This window comes from Rhinopithecus roxellana, chromosome 17 (genome assembly GCF_007565055.1).
Source record: "Rhinopithecus roxellana isolate Shanxi Qingling chromosome 17, ASM756505v1, whole genome shotgun sequence".
Classification (NCBI taxonomy): Eukaryota; Metazoa; Chordata; class Mammalia; order Primates; family Cercopithecidae; genus Rhinopithecus; species Rhinopithecus roxellana.
In genome coordinates this window covers 110,344,622-110,370,110 of record NC_044565.1, presented here as the reverse complement: position 1 = coordinate 110,370,110, position 25,489 = coordinate 110,344,622, and the positions used below count along the sequence as shown (strand labels likewise).

At 40.7% G+C, this 25,489-nt stretch overlaps 2 protein-coding genes across 6 annotated transcripts in view; one reads left to right on the top strand and one right to left on the bottom strand.

The window, feature by feature from the left end:
- Positions 1-23: 23 nt before the first annotated feature.
- On the top strand, positions 24-15,591 carry UNC50 (unc-50 inner nuclear membrane RNA binding protein). Its single transcript, XM_010362121.2, has 6 exons — positions 24-197; positions 1,211-1,494; positions 2,229-2,349; positions 13,282-13,421; positions 13,507-13,608; positions 15,235-15,591. Exons 2-6 carry the CDS (start codon positions 1,215-1,217, stop codon positions 15,369-15,371), a joined length of 780 nt encoding a protein of 259 aa, XP_010360423.1. The 5' UTR covers positions 24-197; positions 1,211-1,214; the 3' UTR covers positions 15,372-15,591.
- A 618-nt stretch (positions 15,592-16,209) lies between these two features.
- Positions 16,210-25,489, bottom strand: part of MGAT4A (alpha-1,3-mannosyl-glycoprotein 4-beta-N-acetylglucosaminyltransferase A) — a 127,816-nt gene continuing 118,536 nt past the window's right edge. For 2 of the 5 annotated variants that reach the window (XM_030921762.1, XM_030921763.1), the window contains exons 15-16: positions 22,834-22,946; positions 16,210-22,703 (exon numbers count right to left, since the gene is read on the bottom strand). In XM_030921762.1, coding sequence (XP_030777622.1) covers positions 22,677-22,703; positions 22,834-22,946 — 140 coding nt within the window. In that variant the 3' untranslated portion in view covers positions 16,210-22,676. The remainder of the gene's footprint in view (positions 22,704-22,833; positions 22,947-25,489) is intronic. The other 3 variants (XM_030921760.1, XM_030921761.1, XR_004054465.1) reach the window with 2 other exon arrangements.

The following is a 25,489-nucleotide window of genomic DNA, read 5'->3' as shown; positions in this document are numbered from 1 at the left end:
CGCGGCGTTCGGGCTGAGGACTACGGGGGCCGAGAGGTGGTGCGTGCGCGGCGGAAGTAGGTGCGCGTGACGGGGCGCGCCGCAGGAGCCGGCTACGTTGCGGGAAGGGAAGCCCGCCCTGGGGCGGCTGGGCTCGGCTGCTGTGAGGAGGTGGTGGGCTGGTTTGGACGCGCGTCGAGGCTGTAGCAGGACTCCAGGTGAGGCCCGAGGACCGCTCTGTCCTCCCGCAGCCCAGCTTCGCGCCGGGGGCCGTTTAATCCCGACAGCTTGCGACCTGATATCGCTGCGGCCTGACAGTGACTATGTCGGCGTCCGGCCCCTCGGCCGGCGATAGAGTTGCGGATAAAATGAAAGGACGCCCAGTTACCTTTGCATCGTAGATAAAGAGCATTTAGTATTAGCATGTCCGAAATGTTGCGTGGGATGTAGGCGTACTAAAACCTTATTCGTGGCCTGTCTGAAATCCACACGGAACTCGGCATTCCGTGTTTTTATTTGCTAAACCTGGCGGCCGTATCCGCGGCCTGGGGCAGGGAGGGAGCAGCTGGGCCCACTCAGGCGCTGCCGGCGTCCCGGGGGCCTGCGAAGTGGAGGGGAGACGGGCAGCCGGGCAGTGGCCGGCGCTCCCCGGAGCTCGGACCGGTTGGACTGGACTCCGACGCTACCGCTCCCTCTGCTGACCTATTCCGGATGTAAAACACTAGGGATCGGAGTTTTGCTTGGTTTTTAATCTCATTCTAGTGGCCGAGGAGCCTGCTGGGTCTATGTGAATAGGCCATTTATTTTACCTCTTCGGTAACACTGTTTTAACCGGCTGAAACATTGCTTTCTTAGGCATTTTCTTAAAAACTTGGTGGTTAAGAGCACGGAATTTCGAGTCAGATTTGGAATCTTGGCTCTATCACTATCCTCGGAGTCATGGGGCTGTCACATCGTCCCCGTCTCTGTAATGGTAGCTGCACCTGGATATGTGTTATTAGGTGATTCAGAAGGGTGGGCTGTTGCCCTTGCCTGAGGTTGCAGTCTGCGGTTCCCAAGCCCCAAGCCCCGCCTCAGAACCAGCTGCATTTGCTTTTGACTCCTGGCCTTTCTCTAGGGTTGGGAAGAACATGGAAAGTGACCTCCCTGCCAAGTAACTCAGAAGAGGGGTGCCGGTGGCCAAAAGTTTCTTCAGAATACGTGTAAAAGAAATGTTTTTTCTTCCATCTAGGAAGATGTTACCGAGTACTTCAGTGAATTCCTCAGTGCAGGGGAACGGAGTCTTGAATTCCAGGGATGCAGCAAGACACACAGCCGGAGCGAAACGCTACAAATATCTGAGAAGGCTTTTCCGCTTTCGGCAGATGGACTTTGAATTTGCTGCCTGGCAGATGCTCTACCTGTTCACTTCCCCACAGAGAGTTTACAGAAATTTTCATTATCGAAAACAGACGAAGGACCAGTGGGCCAGAGATGACCCTGCTTTCTTGGTCCTGTTAAGTATCTGGCTCTGTGGTAAGTGTGTTTGTCTGAGATAGAATTGAACGCTTAGCGTTTCTGATTAGACTTTTTATTTGTTACAAATGTGTTGTGGGTCAGAATCTGGAAATATTGGAAACTATTTCTCCTTTTTGCTGAAGCCTCACAAATCTCACAGGAAAGGAAGTTGTAGTCTTGGTTCTACAGGTCCCAAGCAGATGCCAGAGTAAACTGTTACCCTAGGACATTGAAAAGTAGGGGACAAAATTCATTCCATATCTTTTCAACTACTGTGAACCGGTACACAGCTGACTGTGAAAAGGAAGATGAAACTGGAAATTGCATTTCAGTCAGGCAAATCCAGAGTGAGAATTGTGAAAGTATTGATGGGAACCTGAGAAACGGAAGCTCTCCAGTTCCATAATGCAAGAGTCTCATTTACCCGTAGGGTGTTGAAGTGGGTAAGATAGTGAAGTTTATAGGGTGTTTTGCACCTTAACTGGACTTAAGCTATGTTAGTGTCTTCTCTAGAATGGCGTTCTAAATACTGAGGCCACCGTGGTGAATCAGCCTGGCAGGGGCCCACCTCAGGAAACTTCAGCTCTCTCAGTGGCCACGCTTTGTTCCAAGGTGGTGTTCCCACATCTTGGGAGTTGTGTGTACAGACCTGTCTCTCCCACTAGCCTGGGCATCTGGAGGGCAAGGGATGTGTTCTGTATTTCCAGAACCTAGCCGAGTCCCTAAATGAATCTTGTGAATCTTTCTTTCAGTGTCCACTGTAGGATTTGGCTTTGTGCTGGACATGGGATTCTTGGAGACAATAAAGCTTCTCCTTTGGGTTGTGTTCATAGATTGTGTAGGCGTTGGTCTTCTGATAGCAACTTTAATGTGGTAAGTACCATCACTTTGGTTTTTCAGATACTGTTGTAGCATCTCCCTTTGTTTGCTTCAGAGCTACAATGGCAGCAGATGGAAATTGAAACCAAGGTAGAGTCACTGAATGATCGATTTTGACTGCCAAGATTATTACAGTTGGCCCTCCTGTGTTGCCACCTAGATCAGAAAATAAAGGCTGGTTCATATTGTCAAATATAGCAGATAATTAAAATAATTATATTCTGAACCCAAAATATCTGAGATAGGTCTCAATTTAGAAAGTTTAGTTTGCCAAGGTTAAGGGCACGCCGGTGACACAGCCTCAGAGGTCCTGAGGACATGTGCCCAAGGTGGTCGGGGCACAGCTTGCTCTTATACATTTTAGGGAGACTTGAGACATCAGTCACTATGTGTAAGAAGTACATTGTTTTAGTCCAGAAAGTGGGGAAAACAGGTTATAGTTAGATCAGAGACAAATGGTTGCATCCTTTTGAGTCTTTGATCAGCCTTTCACTGAATACAGTTTACTTGTGAGAGGCAGGTACCGGAATAGTCATTTATGCCTTAGTCTGGCTCAGTGAGTCTGCATTTTTACATAAACAATGGGGCAGAGGAAGCAATCAGATAAACACTTGTCTCAGGTGAGCAGAAGGAGGACTTTCTGTCCCACACCTGTAAAGATAAGCTATCTTAGGAATAAAATAGGAGGCAAGTTTGCCTGACACGGTTCCCAGCTTGACTTTTCCCTTTGGCTTAGTGATTTTGGGGTCCTGAGATTTATTTTCCACATACTAACAAAATCCCTGGTTTTGCAAAAATGTTACAGATTAAGCCAGTTCTGCTTAAGTTGTCTGGATGGTAGCATGGTTTTCTGCATTTGTCAGGAGAGACCACTTCTTGATATTCATTGCGTTTAAATCCATTTAGATCTAAAGGGTTATTTTGTGGAATCTTACTTTGAATCTTTGCATTAAATGAAGTATACTTGAAAAAGAAGGATTTTTTTTTTAAATTTCTCATGCCTTCCTACTGAGAATAAAACTCTAACCCTCACCCCCTCTCTGTCTGTCACACACACACACACACACACACACACAGGCTTTATCAAAAGGGTTCTCAGTCTGACTTTGGTTGATTTAACAACAGCAGTGTACTGAGGATAAATCTGGTGTTTAAGTCCTTCTGTGTGGTTGGCATGCTGGATGAAGGGCAGGGAATGTGGCCAGCGATCTCAGTGGAGGACCAGTGGTTGAGTGGGCGTGGTGGTCATTGTAGTGAACATTTTAGTTACAGAGAGACCTGGGTTCAAATGCCAACTTAGTTATCTGTGAAACTCTTAGTCCCAGTCTCTTTATTTTGTAAAATTGAGTTAACTATCTATTTTGTCCAATTTTTGAGAGAATTATGTTATGAAAAGTACCTGACACATAGTTAAGTGTTCAATATTTGGTAGTTACTAATAGTTTAAGCAAAACTCTGCAACTATAACTTCTGATGATACCAGCCTTTTTTTTTTTTTTTTGAGATGAAGTCCCACTCTGTCACCCAGGCTGGAGTGCAATGGTGCGATCTCAGCTCGCTGCAACCTCCACCTCCCGGGTTCAAGTGACTCTCCTGCTGCAGCGTCCCTGAGTAGCTGGAATTACAGGCACGCTACCACCACACCCGGCTAATTTTTGTACTTTTAGTTGAGACGGGATTTTGCCATGTTGGCCAGGCTGGTCTCGAACTCCTGACCTCAGGTGATCCTCCCACCTCCGCCTCCCAAAATGCTGGCATTACAGGTGTGAGCCACCACCCCTGGCCAATACCACCCTTTTTTTTTTTTTTTTTTTTAATGACCCCTCAGGATGTGAATTTTTTTTTTTTTTTTTAATTTAAGTTCTAGGGTACATGTGCATAACGTGCAGGTTTGTAACATATGTATACTTGTGCCATGTTGGTGTGCTGCACCCATCAACTCGTCAGCACCCATCAACTCGTCATTTACATCAGGTATAACTCCCAATGCCATCCCTCCCCACTCCCCATGATAGGCCCCGGTGTGTGATGTTCCCCTTCCCGAGTCTAAGTGATCTCATTGTTCAGTTCCCACCTATGAGTGAGAACATGCGGTGTTTGGTTTTCTGTTCTTGCGATAGTTTGCTGAGAATGATGGTTTCCAGCTGCATCCATGACCCTACAAAGGACTCAAACTCATCCTTTTTTATGGCTGCATAGTATTCCATGGTGTATATGTGCCACATTTTCTTAATCCAGTCTGTCACTGATGGACATTTGGGTTGATTCCAAGTCTTTGCTATTGTGAATAGTGCCGCAATAAACATACGTGTGCATGTGTCTTTATAGCAGCATGATTTGTAATCCTTTGGGTATATACCCAGTAATGGGATGGCTGGGTCATATGGTACTTCTAGTTCTAGATCCTTGAGGAATCGCCATACTGTTTTCCATAATGGTTGAACTAGTTTACAGTCCCACCAACAGTGTAAAAGTGTTCCTATTTCTCCACATCCTCTCCAGCATCTGTTGTTTCCTGACTTTTTAATGATTGCCATTCTGACTGGTGTGAGATGGTATCTCATTGTGGTTTTGATTTGCATTTCTCTGATGGCCAGTGATGATGAGCATTTTTTCATGTGTCAGTTGGCTGTATGAATGTCTTCTTTTGAGAAATGTCTGTTCATATCCTTTGCCCACTTTTTGATGGGGTTGTTTGTTTTTTCTTGTAAATTTGTTTGCGTTCTTTGTAGGTTCTGGATATCAGCCCTTTGTCAGATGAGTAGATTGCAAAAATGTTCTCCCATTCTATAGGTTGCAAGTTCACTCTGATGGTAGTTTCTTTTGCTGTGCAGAAGCTCTTTAGTTTAATTAGATTCCATTTGTCAATTTTGGCTTTTGTTGCCGTTGCTTTTGGTGTTTTAGACATGAAGTCCTTGCCCATGCCTATTTCCTGAATGGTATTACCTAGGTTTTCTTCTAGGGTTTTTATGGTATTAGGTCTAACATTTAAGTCTCTAATCCATCTTGAATTAATTTTCGTATGAGGAGTAAGGAAAGGATCCAGTTTCAGCTTTCTACTTATGGCTAGCCAATTTTCCCAGCACCATTTATTAAATAGGGAATCCTTTCCCCATTTCTTTTCTCAGGTTTATCAAAGATCAGATGGCTGTAGATGTGTGGTATTATTTCTGAGAACTCTGTTCTGTTCCATTGGTCTATATCTCTGTTTTGGTACCAGTACCATGCTGTTTTGGTTACTGTAGCCTTGTAGTATAGTTTGAAGTCAGGTAGCATGATGCCTCCAGCTTTGTCCTTTTGACTTAGGATTGTCTTGGCAATGTGGGCTCTTTTTTGGTTCCATATGAACTTTAAAGCCGTTTTTTCCAATTCTGTGAAGAAACTCATTGGTAGCTTGATGGGGATGGCATTGAATCTATAAGTAACCTTGGGCAGTATGGCCATTTTCACGATATTGATTCTTCCTATCCATGAGCATGGTATGTTCTTCCATTTGTTTCTGTCCTCTTTTATTTCACTGAGCAGTGGTTTGTAGTTCTCCTTAAAGAGGTCCTTTACATCCCTTGTAAGTTGGATTCCTAGGTATTTTATTCTCTTTGAAGCAATTGTGAATGGAAGTTCATTCCTGATTTGGCTCTCTGTCTGTTACTGGTGTATAAGAATGCTTGTGATTTTTGCACATTAATTTTGTATCCTGAGACTTTGCTGAAGTTTCTTATCAGCTTAAGGAGATTTTGGGCTGAGACGATGGGGTTTTCTAAATATACAATCATGTCATCTGCAAAGAGGGACAATTTGACTTCTTCTTTTCCTAACTGAATACCCTTGATTTCTTTCTCTTGCCTGATTGCCCTAGCCAGAACTTCCAACACTATGTTGAATAGGAGTGGTGAGAGAGGGCATCCCTGTCTTGTGCCAGTTTTCAAAGGGAATTTTTCCAGTTTTTGCCCATTCAGTATGATATTAGCTGTGGGTTTGTCATAAATAGCTCTTACTATTTTGAGATACGTTCCATCAATACCGAATTTATTGAGCGTTTTTAGCATGAAGGGCTGTTGAATTTTGTCAAAGGCCTTTTCTGCATCTATTGAGATAATCATGTGGTTTTTGTCTTTGGTTCTGTTTATATGCTGGATTACGTTTATTGATTTGCATATGTTGAACCAGCCTTGCATCCCAGGGATGAAGCCCACTTGATCATGGTGGACAAGCTTTTTGATGTGCTGCTGGATCCGGTTTGCCAGTATTTTATTGAGGATTTTTGCATCGATGTTCATCAAGGATATTGGTCTGAAATTCTCTTTTTTTGTTGTGTCTCTGCCAGGCTTTGGTATCAAGATGATGTTGGCCTCATAAAATGAGTTAGGGAGGATTCCCTCTTTTTCTCTTGATTGGAATAGTTTCAGAAGGAATGGTACCAGCTCTTCCTTGTACTTGTGGTAGAATTCAGCTGTGAATCCATCTGGTCCTGGACTTTTTTTGGTTGGTAGGCTATTAATTATTGCCTCAATTTCAGAGCCTGCTATTGGTCTATTCAGGGATTCAGCTTCTTCCTGGTTTAGTCTTGGGAGAGTGTTAAGTGTCCAGGAAATTATCCATTTCTTCTAGATTTTCTAGTTTATTTGCGTAGAGGTGTTTCTAGTATTCTCTGATGGTAGTTTGTATTTCTGTGGGGTCGGTGGTGATATCCCCTTTATCATTTTTTATTGTGTCTATTTGATTCCTCTCTCTTTTCTTTATTAGTCTTACTAGCAGTCGATCAATTTTGTTGATGTTTTCAAAAAACCAACTCCTGGATTCATTGATTTTTTGGAGGGTTTTTTGTGTCTCTATCTCCTTCAGTTCTGCTCTGATCTTAGTTATTTCTTGCCTTCTGCTAGCTTTTGAATGTGTTTGCTCTTGCTTCTCTAGTTCTTTTAATTGTGATGTTAGAGTGTCAATTTTAGATCTTTCCTACTTTCTCTTGTGGGCATTTAGTGCTATAAATTTCCCTCTACACACTGCTTTAAATGTGTCCCAGAGATTCTGGTATGTTGTATCTTTGTTCTCACTGGTTTCAAAGAACATCTTTATTTCTGCCTTCATTTCGTTATGTACCCAGTAGTCATTCAGGAGCAGGTTATTCAGTTTCCATGTAGTTGAGCGGTTTTGATTGAGTTTCTTAGTCCTGAGTTCTAGTTTGATTGCCCTGTGGTCTGAGAGACAGTTTGTTATAATTTCTGTTTTTGTACATTTGCTGAGGAGTGCTTTACTTCCAATTATGTGGTCAATTTTGGAATAAGTGTGATGTGGTGCTGAGAAGAATGTATATTCTGTTGATTTGGGGTGGAGAGTTCTGTAGATGTCTTATTAGGTCTGCTTGCTGCAGAGATGAGTTCAATTCCTGTATATCCTTGTTAACTTTTTGTCTCGTTGATCTGTCTAATGTTGACAGTGGGGTGTTGAAGTCTCCCATTATTATTGTATGGGAGTCTAAGTCCCTTTGTAAGTCTCTAAGGACTTACTTTATGAATCTGGGTGCTCCTGTATTGGGTGCATATATATTTAGGATAGTTAGCTCTTCCTGTTGAATTGATCCCTTTACCATTATGTAATGGCCTTCTTTGTCTCTTTTGATCTTTGATGGTTTAAAGTCTGTTTTATCAGAGACTAGTATTGCAACCCCTGCTTTTTTTTGTTCTCCATTTGCTTGGTAGATCTTCCTCCATCCCTTTATTTTGAGCCTATGTGTGTCTCTGCATGTGAGATGGGTCTCCTGAATACAGCAGACTGATGAGTCTTGACTCTTTATCCAATTTGCCAGTCTGTGTCTTTTAATTGGACCATTTAGTCCATTTACATTTAAGGTTAATATTGTTATGTGTGAACTTGATCCTGCCATTATGATATTAACTGGTTATTTTCCTCGTTAGTTGATGCAGTTTCTTCCTAGCCTCGATGGTCTTTACATTTTGGCATGTTTTTGCAATGGCTGGGACCAGTTGTTCCTTTCCATGTTTAGTGCTTCCTTCAGGGTCTCTTGTAAGGCAGGCCTGGTGGTGACAAAATCTCTAAGCATTTGCTTATCTGTAAAGGATTTTATTTCTCCTTCACTTATGAAACTTAGTTTGGCTGGATATGAAATTCTGGGTTTAAAATTCTTTTGTTTAAGAATGTTGAATATTGGCCCCCACTCTCTTCTGGCTTGTAGAGTTTCTGCCGAGAGATCTGCTGTTAGTCTGATGTGCTTCCCTTTGTGGGTAACCCGACCTTTCTCTCTGGCTGCCCTTAAGATTTTTTCCTTCATTTCAACTTTGGTGAATCTGGCAATTATGTGTCTTGGAGTTGCTCTTCTCAAGGAGTATCTTTGTGGCGTTCTCTGTATTTCCTGAATTTGAATGTTGGCCTGCCCTACTAGGTTGGGGAAGTTCTCCTGGATGATATCCCGAAGAGTGTTTTCCAACTTGGTTCCATTTTCTCCCTCACTTTCAGGCACCCCAATCAGATGTAGATTTGGTCTTTTTACATAATCCCATACTTCGTGCAGGCTTTGTTCATTTCTTTTTCTTCTTTTTTCTTTAGACTTCTCGCTTCATTTCATTCATTTGATCCTCAATCGCTGATACTCTTTCTTCCAGTAGATTGAGTCGGTTACTGAAGCTTGTGCATTTGTCACGTATTTCTCGTGTCATGGTTTTCATCTCTGTCATTTCGTTTATGACCTTCTCTGCATTAATTAGTCTAGCTGTCAATTCTTCCACTCTTTTTTCAAGACTTTTAGTTTCTTTGCGCTGGGTACGTAATTCCTCCTTTAGCTCTGTGAAGTTTGATGGACTGAAGCCTTCTTCTCTCATCTCGTGAAAGTCATTCTCCGTCCAGCTTTGATCCGTTGCTGGCGATGAGCTGCGTTCCTTTGGAGGGGGAGATGCGCTCTTATTCTTTGAATTTCCAGCTCTTCTGCCCTGCTTTTTCCCCATCTTTGTGGTTTTATCTGCCTCTGGTCGTTGATGATGGTGATGTACTGATGGGGTTTTGGTGTGGGTGTCCTTCCTGTTTGTTAGTTTTCCTTCTAACAGGACCCTCAGCTGTAGGTCTGTTGGAGATTGCTTGAGGTCCACTCCAGACCCTGTTTGCCTGGGTGTCAGCAGCAGAGGCTGCAGAAGATAGAATATTGGTGAACAGTGAGTGTACCTGTCTGATTCTTGCTTTGGAAGCTTCCTCTCAGGGGTGTACTCCACCGTGTGAGGTGTGGGGTGTCGGTCTGCCCCTAGTGGAGGATGTCTCCCAGTTAGGCTACTCAGGGTTGGGGACCCACTTGAGCAGGCAGTCTGTCCGTTCTCAGATCTCAACCTCCGTGTTGGGAGATCCACTGCTCTCTTCAAAGCTGTCAGACAGAGTCGTTTGCGTCTGCAGAGGTTTCGGCTGCCTTTTTGTTGTTGTTGTTGCTGTTGTTGTTTAGCTGTGCCCTGTCCCCAGAGGTGGAGTCTACAGAGACTCCAATACCACCCTTTTACAGGCATAGCTCAGATATGCTAGTTCCATGCCAGACTACTGCAGTAAAGCAAATATTGCAGTAAACTGAGTCGCAGAGATGTGTTGGTTCCCAGTGCATATTAAAATCATATTTACACTATACTGTAGTCTTAAGTGTACAGTAGCACTATGGCTCTAAAAAGCAATGTACAGACTTTAAAATGCTTTATTGCTAAAAAATGCTGACACAGAGACATGAAGTTAGCATATGTTGCTGGAAAAATGGCACAGGAAGACTTGCTGGACATGGTTGCCACAAACCTTCAATATGTAAAAATTAAAAAACTACTGTATCTCTGAGGTGCAGTACAGTGCAGTGTGGTAAAATGATATATGCCTGTATTTTTCTTTGTAACTTCTGACTGGTACAGCAGAACTTTTGTATATGCTAGTTAGCCAATAAATGCTGTGCACTGTTAACATAAATTCTAAAATCCAGCCTAGAATTAATACTAATGTAAGTCACGTATTCATTACCAAGAAATTCAGGAAAAACAAATGGTGTATTTTGAAATTTCAATAAGTAAGACTTTCACAGGAATAGTTTCATTCATAATAAGCATTCTGCCATGAATACAGTAATTCTGGAGGCCACTGTGTTAGTCTGTTCTCAGCGCTGCTATAAAGAAGTATCTGAGACTGGGTAATTTATAAAGGAAAGAGGTTTAATTGACTCACAGTTCTGCATTGCTAGGGAGGCCTCAGGAAACTTTCAATCATGGCAGAAGGCAAAGGAGAAGCAGCCACCTTCCTCACAAGGTGACAGGATGGAGTGAGTACAAGTGAGGGAAATGCCAAATGCTTATAAAACCATCGGATCTTGTGAGACTCACTGACTATCACGAGAACAGCATGGGGGAAGTTACGTCCCCCTGGCCCCACCCTTGACATATGGGAATTTCGGAGATTACTGTTCAAGATGAGATTTTGGGTTGGGGACACAGCCAAACCATATCAGCCACAGAAACCAAATCAACCTGGAGATTAGCACCTTTCATGTGAGTCTGTATCATAGTTCGAATTAAACAGAAAGGAATTCAGCGTAGTTTTGAGAACCTATGTTGTGGGAGGAACTAGAAAAAGAAATGACTGCATGTAGTGATGACCATCACAAGAGGTGCTGCTGAAGCCAGCATAAGGAGGTGGTTTGTGGAGATGGGGAATAGTTGACTCCTGGCCCCAGGAATTGCAAGTGCAGAGGCATGGAGGTGTGGAACGGCATGCTAAGTCTGGGAGCACAGGGTGACACCGAGTGACTGGGGAAGAGATGTCACTACAGAAATTGGCCTTAATGCCATTCAGGAAAAAAATTGGACTTTATCTCATAGACTGCATGTTTGGGTTGGGGGCAGAAGGAGGTGGGGAGGTTTGAGGCTTTGAAGTAAGGAAATAATGTCAAACTCACACTTTAGGAAAAATCTTTTCCATGGCAGTGGAGGAGGCAAAAGTTGGAGTAGTGAGTGGGCAAGGCTGGATACACTTGCAGAGGTCTGCATAGGAGTAGAGGAGGCCCAGATAGTATGGTGGTGATGGGAATAGAGAGGAGAGATGGATTCGAGAGCTTCCTGAGATAACAAGGTATGAGGGAGGATCAGGAAGGGGGAGTAGGTGGGAGGCTCCTTTGGGATGGCCTGCAAGGTTTGGCCTTGGAGGACTGAGGAAGCAGCAGGTGCAGATGAAGCAGGCCTTGATGGCCTGTTGAGTTCAGGGAACTTGGTGAAGAATGGAAAAGGTCAGTAGACACTGAGGTTGATGACTCTAGACCTAGAGGCAAGAGTCTGGGCCATGATGAGCCTCTGACTGGCATTAATATGGAGCTGGGAGGGGAAAACCACAGTGCCTTGGAGTGCTTTCAGAAGGCACATCTGTCTTCTAGAGGAAAGACTCTCACTGAGGCCAGAAGCTTGGAAAGTGCCCATTTGGGATAAGCAGGGGAATAGGGGCAGCAGAGAACGTCTACTTTCATAAAGGGTGCTCTTGGGGAGTGAGCTACATATTGATTCCATACAATTTGAATGGCACACATTCTTGGCTAAAAAGAAAACTGTCTTGGTAAGCTCTAGTTTGTTCAGAATTGTTTTGGCATTTTCAGATAACTAAATGCAGGAACTGTTACCATTAGTATTGTACCATGTTTTTCATCTGTTTATTTTCCGTTTTTATCCCCAGTGTCAGAATAGTATATTCTTAATTATATCCTTGAGATGAAATGAAGTAATACATTAAAAAGTACACTGAAGATCTACTTTGCTGTTACTTGGATATTTTACTTTTTATTCATCATTGGACCGAAAAACTAGTAGGCCATGTTGTAGAACAGTGACATATGCTTGAATAATTGTTCTTACGGCTGGATGTGTCACTCTTCCTAACTGCTTCTTACTATTTCATCCTCCTCTTAATAGGGGTCTTGGGCCTTGGGTCTGTTCATCATCCACATTTTTTTGGTGACATGATTCAGGCCCGTGGCTTTAAATATTAATATCATCTACACACTGATGAGTTTATATCTCCAGTTTGGACTTGTCCTCTAAACTCTAGACATTGTATACAACTTCTTACTCCATACTAGTGCCATCTTCAACATAACAGGTCCAAATTCAAACTTCTGCACACTCCTTCCCCCCTCAACACCACTCTTCTCACAGCCAGCCCCACCTCAATTAAAGGCGGCTCCATCTTCCATTTGTTCAAGGCAGAAATCTCTCAGTCATCCTTGAGTTTTTTTTCTCATACTGCACATCCAATAATGTTGGGGGCTCTACCTTTCGAGTATCATGTGTGCCACATCTTAGCACCTCCACTGCCACCAGTCCCTCTGCTCATCTCTTCCTTGCAGTAGCCTTCTAACTGGCCTCTGCTTCCAGTGTTGTCTCTCGAGTCTGTTCTCAGATCAGCCACCAGGGAGGCTCTGTCAAGGCATTTAAGTCAAGTAAGTCTTCTCATTTCACCAGGAATAAAAGCCAAAGATTGTAAAACGGCCACAGGCTCCATGAAACATGGAGTCAAACATGGATCCTGTATGACTTGATGTTGGACCCAACCCTGTTTCTTCTCTGACTTCATTTCTTGCTCCTTTTCTTTCAGCACATTGGTCTTTTTACCATTCCTCAGACCTGCCAGGCACCATCACTGTCCTTGGGTCTTTACCCAAATGTTACTTTATAACCCTCGTATGTAAAATTGCATCTCAAGTTTGTATTCTCCACGTTTCTCTACTGCTTTCTCTCTTTCCATAGTACCATCTAACATATTTATATCATGGTCAGTCTTCCTTCCTAGGTAGAAGGTAGGGATTTTTGTCTGTTTTGTTTACTGGTATATCTCCAGAATTTAGAATGTCTGCCACATAGTAAGTAGTCAGTAAACATTTACAGAATTTTATTATGAAAGAAATTTTAATTTTGCTCTTAGGTTCATCTCTAACAAGTATTTAGTGAAACGACAGAGCAGAGACTATGATGTGGAATGGGGCTATGCTTTTGATGTGCATCTCAATGCTTTTTATCCACTCCTGGTCATTTTGCATTTTATCCAGCTTTTTTTCATCAACCGTAAGTAGCAGTTACTTAGAATATTATCCAAGTCTTCATTGCATGCATTGGTAAAGGGACTCATGATCTGCATCTCTTCTGGCAGATGTTATCCTGACAGACACATTTATTGGATATTTAGTTGGAAATACCTTATGGTTGGTTGCAGTTGGCTATTATATCTATGTAACTTTCCTGGGATACAGTGGTAAGTAATTTTTTAAAATGTTTTTGGGTGAGAACATAGAGGGGGAAAGTTTTAACAGTAATACTAATAGCTTGCTTTTATGGAACACTTACAGGCACTGTCCTAAATATTTTATGTGCATTATCTCCTTTAATCTTCATAATTACACAGGTTTACTTGTTTCTGGTTTTCAAATGAGGAAACTGAGGCACAGAGATTCAGCAGCTTACCCATGGTCATGCAGCTAGAAAATGGCCTAGCTGGTATATAACAGATTTTATACTTTCAAGGAACCATGTTAAACCATACTGGTTCTCTCCAAATGACTTGCAGGAATCTAAGACCATTCGCTCCTCCTTTTCTCCCATGCTTTCAGGTGGTGGGTTACCAGCAGGAGGGTAGAGCGAAGAAAGGTGGGGCCCAGAATCTTGTCACACAGGTCTATGAACTGAAGTTCTCTAAAGCCTTTGGAATCACACTTCTTGCCCCCTTTTTAGTTTTCGTGATTACCGTGTGGTTCTGTAGAAGATCACAGAAGATTGGGCCCAGCATTTATTGTCCTCAGGACATGTTTGCAGATTTACTCTTAAATCCTGTTGTCAGTTCATTTTTCTTAATATGAATGAGGAACATACATTATTTTTCATTTATGTTAAGAAATGTTCTCCATTAAATAGAGCCAAATAAAATCTAGAGACTGCACTGTATGTTTCTTAGCCCCTTCCTTTCCTGTTACTGTAGATGGTTAGCGCCTAACTGTAAATACAGATGGCTCTGACTGTGCCTGGCTCCAGAGTTGTTCCCGCCCCCATTCTCTCCCCCATCGGCTGGTTGGCCAGGGAACACTTAACCCCTTCATTGTAATGCTTTGTTTGGGGAGTGCTTTCTCTAGTCCAGGGGAGATGTTTGTGCCATTTGTAATGAATTTTGAAAGTGTTTTGTGATGAGAACACTGCAGCACTGTGGTTTCTCTAAGTGGTTATTTCAACACTCCTCGTCACTCCTATACCACTTAGAATAGTTGGAGTACAGCTCAGTTTCTGTTTAAGACCTTCCTGTATGAGAAATACTCAGGTCAGGATGCATGGGGTAGGGTCCCGCCAACTAACCAGTGACCAAGAAACATCAGGATTTGGAGCCGGATTTTTATATTTAAGAGTTTCAGTTCTTCTCTGAAGCCTGGGCTACTAGTTGAGCTCACACCCTCTTAAAGTGGGGGTATAATGCCTTACACTGGAAAATCTCAAATAGCTAAAAGAAAGATATTTTCCTATAACATCATCCATGTACTTTAAGTTGGACTCCTAGAGGCTTCTGAGGCAGTCACAAGTTTAAATTCTGTTTTCATGAATATTTGTGATATTTCTCCCTCATTGTTAACCTCTCTTGGTCCAGTGTATGTCCAACTCAGTCTCTGTGCTGAAATAATTCCTCTCCTAGGTTTCTTCCCAGCCCTAGATAAGAAGGAAACAGCACAGAGGGGTTGGGAGGAGTAGTCTAGTTCTGGGTGTAAAATAGCATAATCTTACTGATTCAAAAGATGCATTCCCTTCCGCCCCACATGTTGAAGTAAGCTGTCTTTCAAAATGTTCATTTATTAGTCATATATTTTTTAAAAAAATCAGTTTGGATTCCTTTCTTTTCCAGCATTGCCATTTTTGAAAAATACAGTAATTCTTCTGTATCCATTTGCACCTCTGATTCTGCTCTACGGGCTGTCCCTGGCACTGGGATGGAACTTCACTCACACTCTGTGTTCTTTTTATAAGTACAGAGTGAAATAAAAAAAAAAGTGAGAATATTCAATTATAACTGTGTCAACAGTATTGTGAAGTGATCATTTCTTGTAAAACTTGTAAATAAACTATCTTTGTAGATACCTTAAAGGTGTAAAGTTTGCAAATTTGGCAAATTTGAAGAAATATATATTAACTCTGTGGTCAGGTACATTCCTTAAAACTAATTAAATGTGCATTTCTATAATAAATATTTTTTAAACTAAAACATGTGTGTTCACTCTAATATCTGCAAACCTAAGAGCTACATGTAAAATGCTAAGGGCATGGGGAAAACATGTAAAACAATATGAATTAAGTATTTTTGAAAGAGTATCTAGTTGGAGAACAAGGGAATAATCATCCAGCCCTCTCTCCTGTTGACAAAAATGCATAATCTCCATTTCTAGTGAGCTGTATTTTAAATATTTACATAAGCCACATGATCTCTTCTAACCTTCAGAATCCTCTTTAACCTGTAGTATCCCTCAAACGAGGGTCACTGTACTTCAGGCCCTAAGCATCATTAGTAGCATTTTCTACATTAAAAACTTAATAGCCCCTAAATATTTTAGATCAAAGAGGCCCAGGTAGCTACTCTTATTTTAGGAACTGTATAGTGCATATAATAAAGTGAACATCAGCATAATATTCATCATCACTGTCTTCACAGTAAGGCTTTTTTTCCCCCCTTTCTTCAAAGACTTTACAAAACCCAAATAAAGGATCCACTCCTTTTTCTAACTGAAAATGGATAACTAGTATGTCAGTGTTAAACAAAATAAATAATAAAATACTACTCATTAAGTTTTACCTGTTTTTATTAGAAGGAATCTTGAATTCAACATGGCTTTTTAAACTTCTTTATTTCAAATACGCATGAACGGTCGTGGCACAGAAAAACAGTGATGAAAGGCACAATCAACAGGACCAGTTATTAGGTTTTCAATTATAGCAGCAAATCTGAAAATAAATAATCTTCCTTTAAAAATCCAACAAGTACCTAAAATATTACTACAGATACGAATCATTCAGCCAATGAAGACATTTTAAGGAAAATATATACAATACATTTAAGGAAAAAAAAAAAAAAGCTGGTACAACCTGGCAAGGAGATTCCTCAGGCAGCTTCTCTGAGGGATGCTTCCAGAAACATCACCTAATGCAAAGATAACCTTTCCAAAGTGTTCTGAATGGGACACTTCAGTTTTTTCATTCCATAAATGAAACACAGTTATGCTGATTTCTAAATCTTTCTTAGAAAACATTACTGCCTCCACTGAAATGAAAAGCATCAAATCTACTGGCAGTGCATCTTACAGTACTGTCGATAGCAGCCGTTTTTAAGGCTCAGAGAATATGTCTTCAAAAGATATTTTCACCAAATTTGAGCAAACACTGAGCATTTCAAATAAATAATGGAATGCTAATCAAGCAAAAGTACCAAACCCTCGGTTCCAGGACAGTTTGCTAATTAATACAACGAAACAACTGGGAGCAAGTGACACAACACAGCCTCCCTAAAGCCCAAACGTATTACAGTATTCCCCACAACAAAACAATCTTCATTTTAGAACAATGTTAGCACCACTATTTTTTTTTTTTTGTACAATTTTTACTGCAGCGTTAACAGTGGGAATGATACTTTGCGCAAAGTGCTTTCCCGTCCATGCTCAGTTTCCTTTCCTGAATAAGGTCTTCTAAATTCTCAGCTCAGACGCACTCTGGAGTGCCAGCTCGCTCGCTCCTGTCTGTTCCTTTGAAAAGGATCTAGTTAGTGCCCAAACTGGTGAAGGAGTGTTTCAGGTAAGAAGAGAGGAGTTTATATATAGGTGTTGATACAGATACGTGTAAGAAAATCCTCAGTTTGTTTGGGTCTTTAAAAAATATCTTTTTAGCACTGTATGATCACATGCACTAAAGAAAGTAGGCATACTAGTTATCGTAGCATATAAGATCAATAATTTAAAATGCACAACTACCAAAGTCAAACAAAATTTTACACACTGTAAATATTGCAACATAGCTTGAAAAAGTTCCTTTTCTATAAAGGGATTGGATTGGATAAAGTTTCCTTAAAACATTAAGGTATGATTATGACTCACATTTCTTAACTTTTGACAGTCTTAACCTCTCATTTTCTTTCTTTTAGTTCTACTTGTATCAAGGCCATGGCAATACAGTAAAAATAAGCACAAAAATTAATGGACAAAATAAAACTTCATTCGCTATTAATGGCTTGGAAGCAGAGAGGCATTTGCAAAACATTCTCAAACTGCAAACATTTGGCTGGCCCATACAGGATTTGATCTGTTCTAGATGATAAGAAGAGAAACTAAGTTTTGGTTAAAAAAAATTAAGTCCCTCGATAAACAGATTATCTGATCTCTACAAAGCAAAGGTTGTTTTTGCTCTTAATGTTATATCTAAAATACCAGTTAATCATTCTTGAATTTACTTCTGACAGGCTCAGAGCAGTCTAAATCAGCATAAAGTAACACCTCTTCTAGAAATAAAAAAGATTCATTGTACACTGTTGCAGTCCTATTCCTATAGTCTCATTCTAGCAGTTCCTTTACAAAACGCTACCCAGTAAGATGCTGCAACTTTGCCAACAAACATCCAACGAAGACGAACAGATCTCTGGCGGAGAACATCCCCAACGAAGTCCAGGTACATGACTTGCTACTGACGACTTTATTCACGCATTTACCAAGAAAGATCCAGCGTACTACAGGGAATCAAGTACGAAGAGTTCCTCTTTACCTCTTTCAAAATACTGTATTCATTTCCTATTCCGACATAACAAATTTGCCACAAATTTAGCAGCTTAAAACACCACTGAGTCATTATCTGATAGTTCTGTAGGTCAGAAGTCCAAGCAGGCTTAACTGAGTTCTCGGCTTAGGGTCTCACAAGGCTGGACTCAAAGTGTTGGCCAGGCTGGGTCTTACCTGGAGACTGGAGATGAGTGCCTTTCCAAGCCCATGAATGAGCTGAATTCAGTTCCCGTGGCTGTAGGACTGTAGTTCCCAGCTCCTTGGCTAACAGCCAAGGCCTCTCTCAGCTCCTTAAAGCCACGTGCATTCTTTCTCATGCAGCCCCCCTACCTTAAAACAGCAATGGTGCCTGGGGTCCTTCTGCTTAAAACAGCAATGGTGCCTGGGGTCCTTCTGCTTTGTCTCTGACTTCTGCTACCAGCCCGAGGAAACTCTGCTTCTAAAGGAGTCACGAGATTTGATTAGCCACCCCCAGACAGTCTTCCTTTTGCTACATAACATGATATTACGGATCAAACAGGTTCCACCCATGCTCAGAGGGGGAGGATATTATACAAGGTCATTGGCAGGGGTGTCAGTAGGGGTCATTCTTAGAAATTTGCGTACCACAAATATACACTGCTATTGACTAGAACAATCTCCAAATGTGCTGTTTCCACATAACCAATCTTTTCTTTGAGGGACAGCACTGTTGGGAGACAACCTCTTTTTCATTATTATGATAGATTTTTTTAAAGGCCTTCATAATTTTGCTTATAGTTTTATAACACCTAATTATTAACTAGTGCAACCACTGATTTGAGAAGCTATACACTTTGTTCAAAGGTATTCAACCATCTCCAATACTTGAATAAATACACACATACATATCTACAGCCTATGTGCTAAATAATCCTTTGTGTTAACTTTTTCCAAAGCTTTTCAATCACATTGTCTGTTCTGACTACACAGTATGGTACACAGTATGGTACAGTGCATGATGTGGAGAATGCATGAGACTAAGATAAAGAACTTAAGAAATCTTACATCTTAGAATTCTAGAAATGGGTCCTCGGCTTTCTCTTCTCACCCAAAATACTCATCATCATTTGCGTTATGTTCTATTCCCATGTCTGCTTTTAACCTCATAAGGAGAATGTATTAATTGTGGTTTCTAAACTGTTCATAACGAGCACTCTGGACACATTACTGGTCAACAGAGCTCTCTGTGGCGACGGAAAAGTTCTGCATCCGTGGTGTCCAGTGTGGTGGTCAGTAGTCCCACATGGCCACTGAGTACTTGGAATGTCACTAGTGCATGCGATGGCAGAACCAAGTAAAAAAAAAAATTATTTAAACAGCGCCCATGTGTCTACTGGCTGTATGTGTTTTTAAAACTAGTCCCAACCCTTGACACTTTTTCCATTTCCTATTTTGGTAAAATGGTTCAGTGCCCTCTCAAGGCAGAGTATTTACCTTCTTCCAGTTCCAGGGACTCTTCCCCTCCCTTAATCTTCTGCCCTCACACTGCTCTTAAGGGCGACCACTACAATTTCTTGCTGGGGAAAGGATGGCTGCTTCTACTAGTTGAGTGCAGAACTGGGCAGGACGGAGGGAGTAACTAATACTGAGAGGCCCTGAGCACCCATCACAGGAGAGGACAGATGAGCAGTATGAGCTGCAGGCTCGCCTCAGGAACCTGAAATCTGGTGAGAGAGACAACACACACCATACACACAAACTTATCCACAAACAGTCCAAAACTAGACAGCTAATTGTGTATGCAAGAGTATGGCAACAACAGCAGGGAGAGGGAGTTAAGAAAGAGAAAGCGGGCTGGGCATGGTGGCATACACCTATAATCCCAGCACTTTGGGAGGCTGAAGCAGGAGAATCGCTTGAGACCAGAGGTCGAGGCTGCAGTGAGCTGTGAGAGCACCACTGCACTCCAGCCTGGGCAACAAAGCGAGACCCTGTCTCAAAAATAATACAAAATAATAATAAAAAAAAGAGAGAGAAAGGGGAGGGCAGCTGGAAAAACTGGTCCCACATCCAGATGCTAACTGGCCACCTGCCTTGTGCCTGGCCCACCCTAGGCACTGGTAGATTCATGGGGAGGGAAGTACAAGGAAGTCCAGGAATGATAGGAAAGATTTGACTAAAAGGAGTCTTGGGAACAAGAATGAGTTTCTTAGGAACAGGTAGGCTGATGCTGGGAGGGAAACTGCGTGAAAACAGGAAAAAGCGAGCCAGGCAGACTGTCTTTAAAGAAGTTGTAACAAGTCACACCAGGTGCTACACTAACTTTCTCCTCCCTAGATTTCCAGAGCATGGTCTTTCTTCATGAAACCAGAGTTGGCAACTGAGGAGCCAGGGATCCAAGGGGACTCCTAAGCCCACCTGCACGGATTTTTACCTCTGGTTACTCAGTTATTTTTGCGGGCATTTAGTATGCCAAGCTGGTGGCAAAATTTTATGATGAAAGGTTATTGCTGTTTTTGAATGAAATTTGCTTGTGGGCACTGGGCCAAGGAAATTTGAGAAGAAAAAAATTCAAGAAAGTAAAAAGTAAATTTAAAACATCCTAATAAAAAAATTTCAACTGGCCTTAAACTGACATAAAAATCATTTTTGGCAACGTGATTGACTTTTCAATCAAGAAAAGTAGCTAAAAATTGTAACAACATGGAGTGATGGAAGTAATTGTACTGTATCAGTGTTTCCAAACGTTTGTACTTCCTAACACTGCACAGGAAATGAAGCTATTTGATGCTGTTGGTTCAGCACATTGGGTAACTAGATGAAGCTCCCCCAGGATAGAGGCAGCCAGCTGGAACCTTGCCCCAGCGCTAGGCCCCAGCCGGCGGCCACTCTGAAAGCTCAGCAGAATCCATCTCTGCCCATCTGCAACCAACCTGCAACCCACTTGTGGCACCCCAGTGTGTCCAGGAGACTGGCTGGGAACTGGTGTTGATCACTCATCTTTTTTTTTTTTGAAATGGAGTCTTGCTCCATTGCCCAGGCTGGAGTGCAGTGGCGCGATCTCTGCTCACTGCCAGCTCCGCCTCCCGCGTTCGCGCCATTCTCCTGCCTCAGCCTCCTGAGTAGCTGGGACTACAGGCGCCCGCCACCACGCCCGGCTAATTTTTTTTTTTTTTTTTTTTTTTTGTATTTTTAGTAGAGACGGGGTTTCACCGTGTTAGCCAGGATGGTCTCCATCTCCTGACCTCGTGATCCACCCACCTCAGCCTCCCAAAGTGCTGGGATTACAGGCGTGAGCCACCACGCCTGGCCGACAATTCATCATTTTTTAAAACTAGTTTTATAAAGATCACTGATTGCTGAGACCGGTAATATTCTTTGTTTATAGCAGTAATATCATTTGGAATTGCATGTTTAAGAGTAATAAATACACTCTCCTGGACACGGGACTCACTTATCAGTTCATACTACAATGAAATCATTTTGGAAAATATACTACTACTAATATATTTTGCCAAAAAACAATATTACAATTTTTCTTTAAAATTATACCAAGTATGACTCATACAATAACAACACCTAGAAAACATTTGTCAGAACTCATAAAATGAGTGCAGATATAAAAGAATCAACAGGAGATAATGCACCTAATTCATGGATTAAAGACAAAGATTAAAAAGGAAAGAAGAGTTTGTCATTTTACATATCAGAGGAAATATAGTAAGTTAAGTCTACAATAATCTGGGTTGAATGCATCACACTAACACATTGAAAATTTATCAGACTGACTTTCTGTGGCTATACACCATACACAGTATAGTAAAGTAACCCTCAGGAAGGACATTAGTCTTTAAAATCTTGGCTTTAAGGAATGACAAATGTCTTTGAAAATATTTTGTTCAGTCACTGTGATTATAAAAGCACTTCAGTTAAGAAATCCATCTATAATCAATCTTAAATGGCAGTGCATTTGAAAAATGGCATTGATTTGTAATGTTTGCATTTCCAAAGAAAAATATAGAAAGAACTTAAAAAAGCAAGGTAACTGGTTTTCAAAAAAAGTATCGATTCAAAAATCTACTGCACAAAAATATGTACTTCTTAAGTGTTTCTAATAAATTAATTCCATAACATTTTTATGTATATTTATATATTTATATATATAATCCCTGATAATCTATAAAAGAGGGTCTAGAATAGTAAAATAAGTGAACCTCAAAAGTACCCCCTTCATAAAATGTATGCAACATTAGTTTTTCTCAAATTTAAGGAATGTAACAATATGTACAACTCTTATGTATTAGTATAATACCAAAATAGTACAAGTCATATTAACAGGCTGTCATAATTGAAAAATGTTTGAGTCAAGCTAAAATCGGAGGGCAGCTTAGTTTCAAACGAATACAGTTATTATGGGAGATTCACTTTCCAAGTGGAAATGACAATTGTCTTATCTACAGTAGATTTCACAAGAGGTAGTGTTCAAGTAGAAATAAAAAAAAAAAGATACATGCTTGACTATCTTTAATTAACAAATTCACAGGAAAAAATGTGTTGGTTTCTCAGCAGATGATCAGTTGGTGGCTTTTTTAATATGAATCTGAAATACAAAATCATAAAAGGTATGATAAAGCTGTTAATTCTCAATTCCAAAAAGGCCTTAAATACAAAATAAAAACATAATAAAAATGTAGTTTCTAAGCTGTTTCACTGATTTGATATATGCTTACCTCATTAAGAATGGCCCAAACAGCAGAATTCTGAATAACTGAAAGTCGAAAGGCTGAAATGGGATTGAGACTTGGATCCACCATTCCTTCTGCAACACCATTCTCAAATTTTCCTTCAAAATAAAAATCAATACTTGTTGGATACGCTGAGATAAGCAAACATAAAATATCACTGAGTAAAGGCAGGAAAGGAATACACCAAAATATTTCTAGTCGACGTCTTTTGACAGGGCAGGGGTAATTTCTTTCCGCCGCCTTTCTACTTTTGTTCAGCTTTTATAGTTTTCATGAAGAAGTGCATATTTAAAAACTTCACAGGCAATTTACTTAATTAGGCAGAGCTATACTTTTTCTCAGTACAAATTAAAAAACAAAAATATATTTGTTCTTACATCAACAATGTTTTAACCTATAGGTTTTTTGTAAATTGTGATTTACCTAAATCTTACCAAAATATAATCTGTACCATTACGCACTCTGACTGCTTTGAATGTTAAGTCAATAACAAATTTTGATTTGTGAATTAAATATGCACACAGTTGTTTACCTTGAGCAGGGACTCAATACAAGTGTATTCCTTCCAAAGGCACATTTAGAAGGAATTAAGAAATAACACCTCCTCTACACAGTTCAATATAAAACTCCATTATAATGATAAGCTAAAATAGGCTCTCCTATAAAAATAAAGACCAAGAACCAGACAAGGTAATGTACTCTGTACCACCTTTCTTTCTATAAGGAATAATATCCATCTTAAAACAAAACCAAAAAATGTCAGAAAAGTGACAAGAAAATGGTTCATCGTGGGCCAAATTCCTTTAAGCCAAGGGTTGGTAAACTTTTTCTATAAAGGACAGTCCTTGTGGGCCAAGAGGAAGTTTGAGATTACTATGTAGGGTAATATATACAGGAAGAGAGAAAACAAATTTTCACAAATCTGAGGTGGAAATTCAATATATAATGATAACTGAATACAATATATAGTTTTTGGTAATCTAGGTATACCAAGGAGAAGAACATAATTCCTTTCGGGAGTATAACATTTCACTGAATTGAGGTTCAAAGTTAATGTTCCCTATAATCAAAACTGACTGCAAATGTTCCCTTGTTATTGCTGATTTATAATGATATTTCATATACATCTTTGAAACGTTCTTTCACACAGCCTAGGTGCTGCCTAATACTGGTATCAATCCACAAATACACGATTTTACTGGGGCACATGCATCCCTTGGGAGGCATTTATGGAATTCGATTCGATTTTCCTTTTGGTATATTATTAGCCTTCTGGTGTATTATTACACTGCAGATGAAAAATTTTCAATTGAGATTTAGGTGAAGTTCCTCAATTAAATGGGTTTTGAGATATGGAAATTTCTCTTTCATTTGTATTGAGGTCCAAAACCAGTGCTGGGACTATAGCTGGAGCTTGGAAAGGGCATCTGCTATAAATTTGTGTGGGATGGAGATCTTGCTTCCTGTTTTAACTTTTGACGGCATGAGAAATGTATAAAGAGCTTGATGGTACTTCAAGTCCAATGTTAACTGTCATTAAAATGATTTTACTGCAATGTAAGTTTTGCATATAAGCACCATTTTGTCTTGTAATTTTAGGTTGAATTAATCAAGAACAATATTAAGTGTGCAGCAAAAACTAATTTTCTTTTTTTTTCTTTGAGATAGTCTCACTCTGTCACCCAAGCTGGAGTGTGATGGCACAATCTCAGCTTACTGCAACCTCCACTTCCCAGGTTCAAGTGATCCTCCCACCTCAGCCTCCCGAGAAGCTTGGATTACAGGCGTGTGCCACCACACCTGGCTAATTTTTGTATCTTTATTAGCGATGGGGTTTCACCATGCTGGCCAGGCTGGTCTTGGACCTGTGACCTCAAGTGATCCACCTGCCTCGGCCTCCCAAAGTGCTGGGATCACAAGCATTAGCCACCATGCCCAGTCCAGGAAAAATGAATTTTCAAAGCGATAATAGTTGAGGGAAGTTCTCATTTGGAAAAATTTCAATCTTGGTCCTGAACTCAAAAAAACTGCAGTAAATCTTTACCACTGCTAAGCCACTGAACTGCTGTGTGGCAGGGCAAGTCAGGATATTCAGTTCCTATTTCTGACAAAAATTCACAGCATCTGTGATGGCTAAGTCCATGAGAGTGAATAAGGTTCACTGTTGACACTTTGGTTCAATGACATATGACACATTCACATCTTTTCTGCAAAGTACCTGGCTGATGAATAATAAAATAAATAACCATAGGCTTTAAATACCTTACATTTTTCTCAAGCTTTATAAATTAATGCAACTAAGCCATCTTCTCCATATATATATATTTACCACCATTTGTTGTAGCACATCTTAGCAGATTCTACTTCAGGTTTTACTCAATTTGTGTTTTCTCAGCCTGTGTGAAAATACTCTTCTCTGTAGTTGTTCCAAACTGACTATTTACAGGGGCCAACTCTTCAGTCTCTTCAACCTTGGCATTGATTCCAAGTAACAATTGAGCAGTACCAGTGACAACTCCATCAACTCCTCAGGAGCCAAGAAAAACACTCAAAATAATCTGCTTTGCTTTTTGACTACTGATATTGCTCCCAATGTCCTTAAGTCTTCAAGCAATTGTTATTGCTGAAAACCTCCTATCCT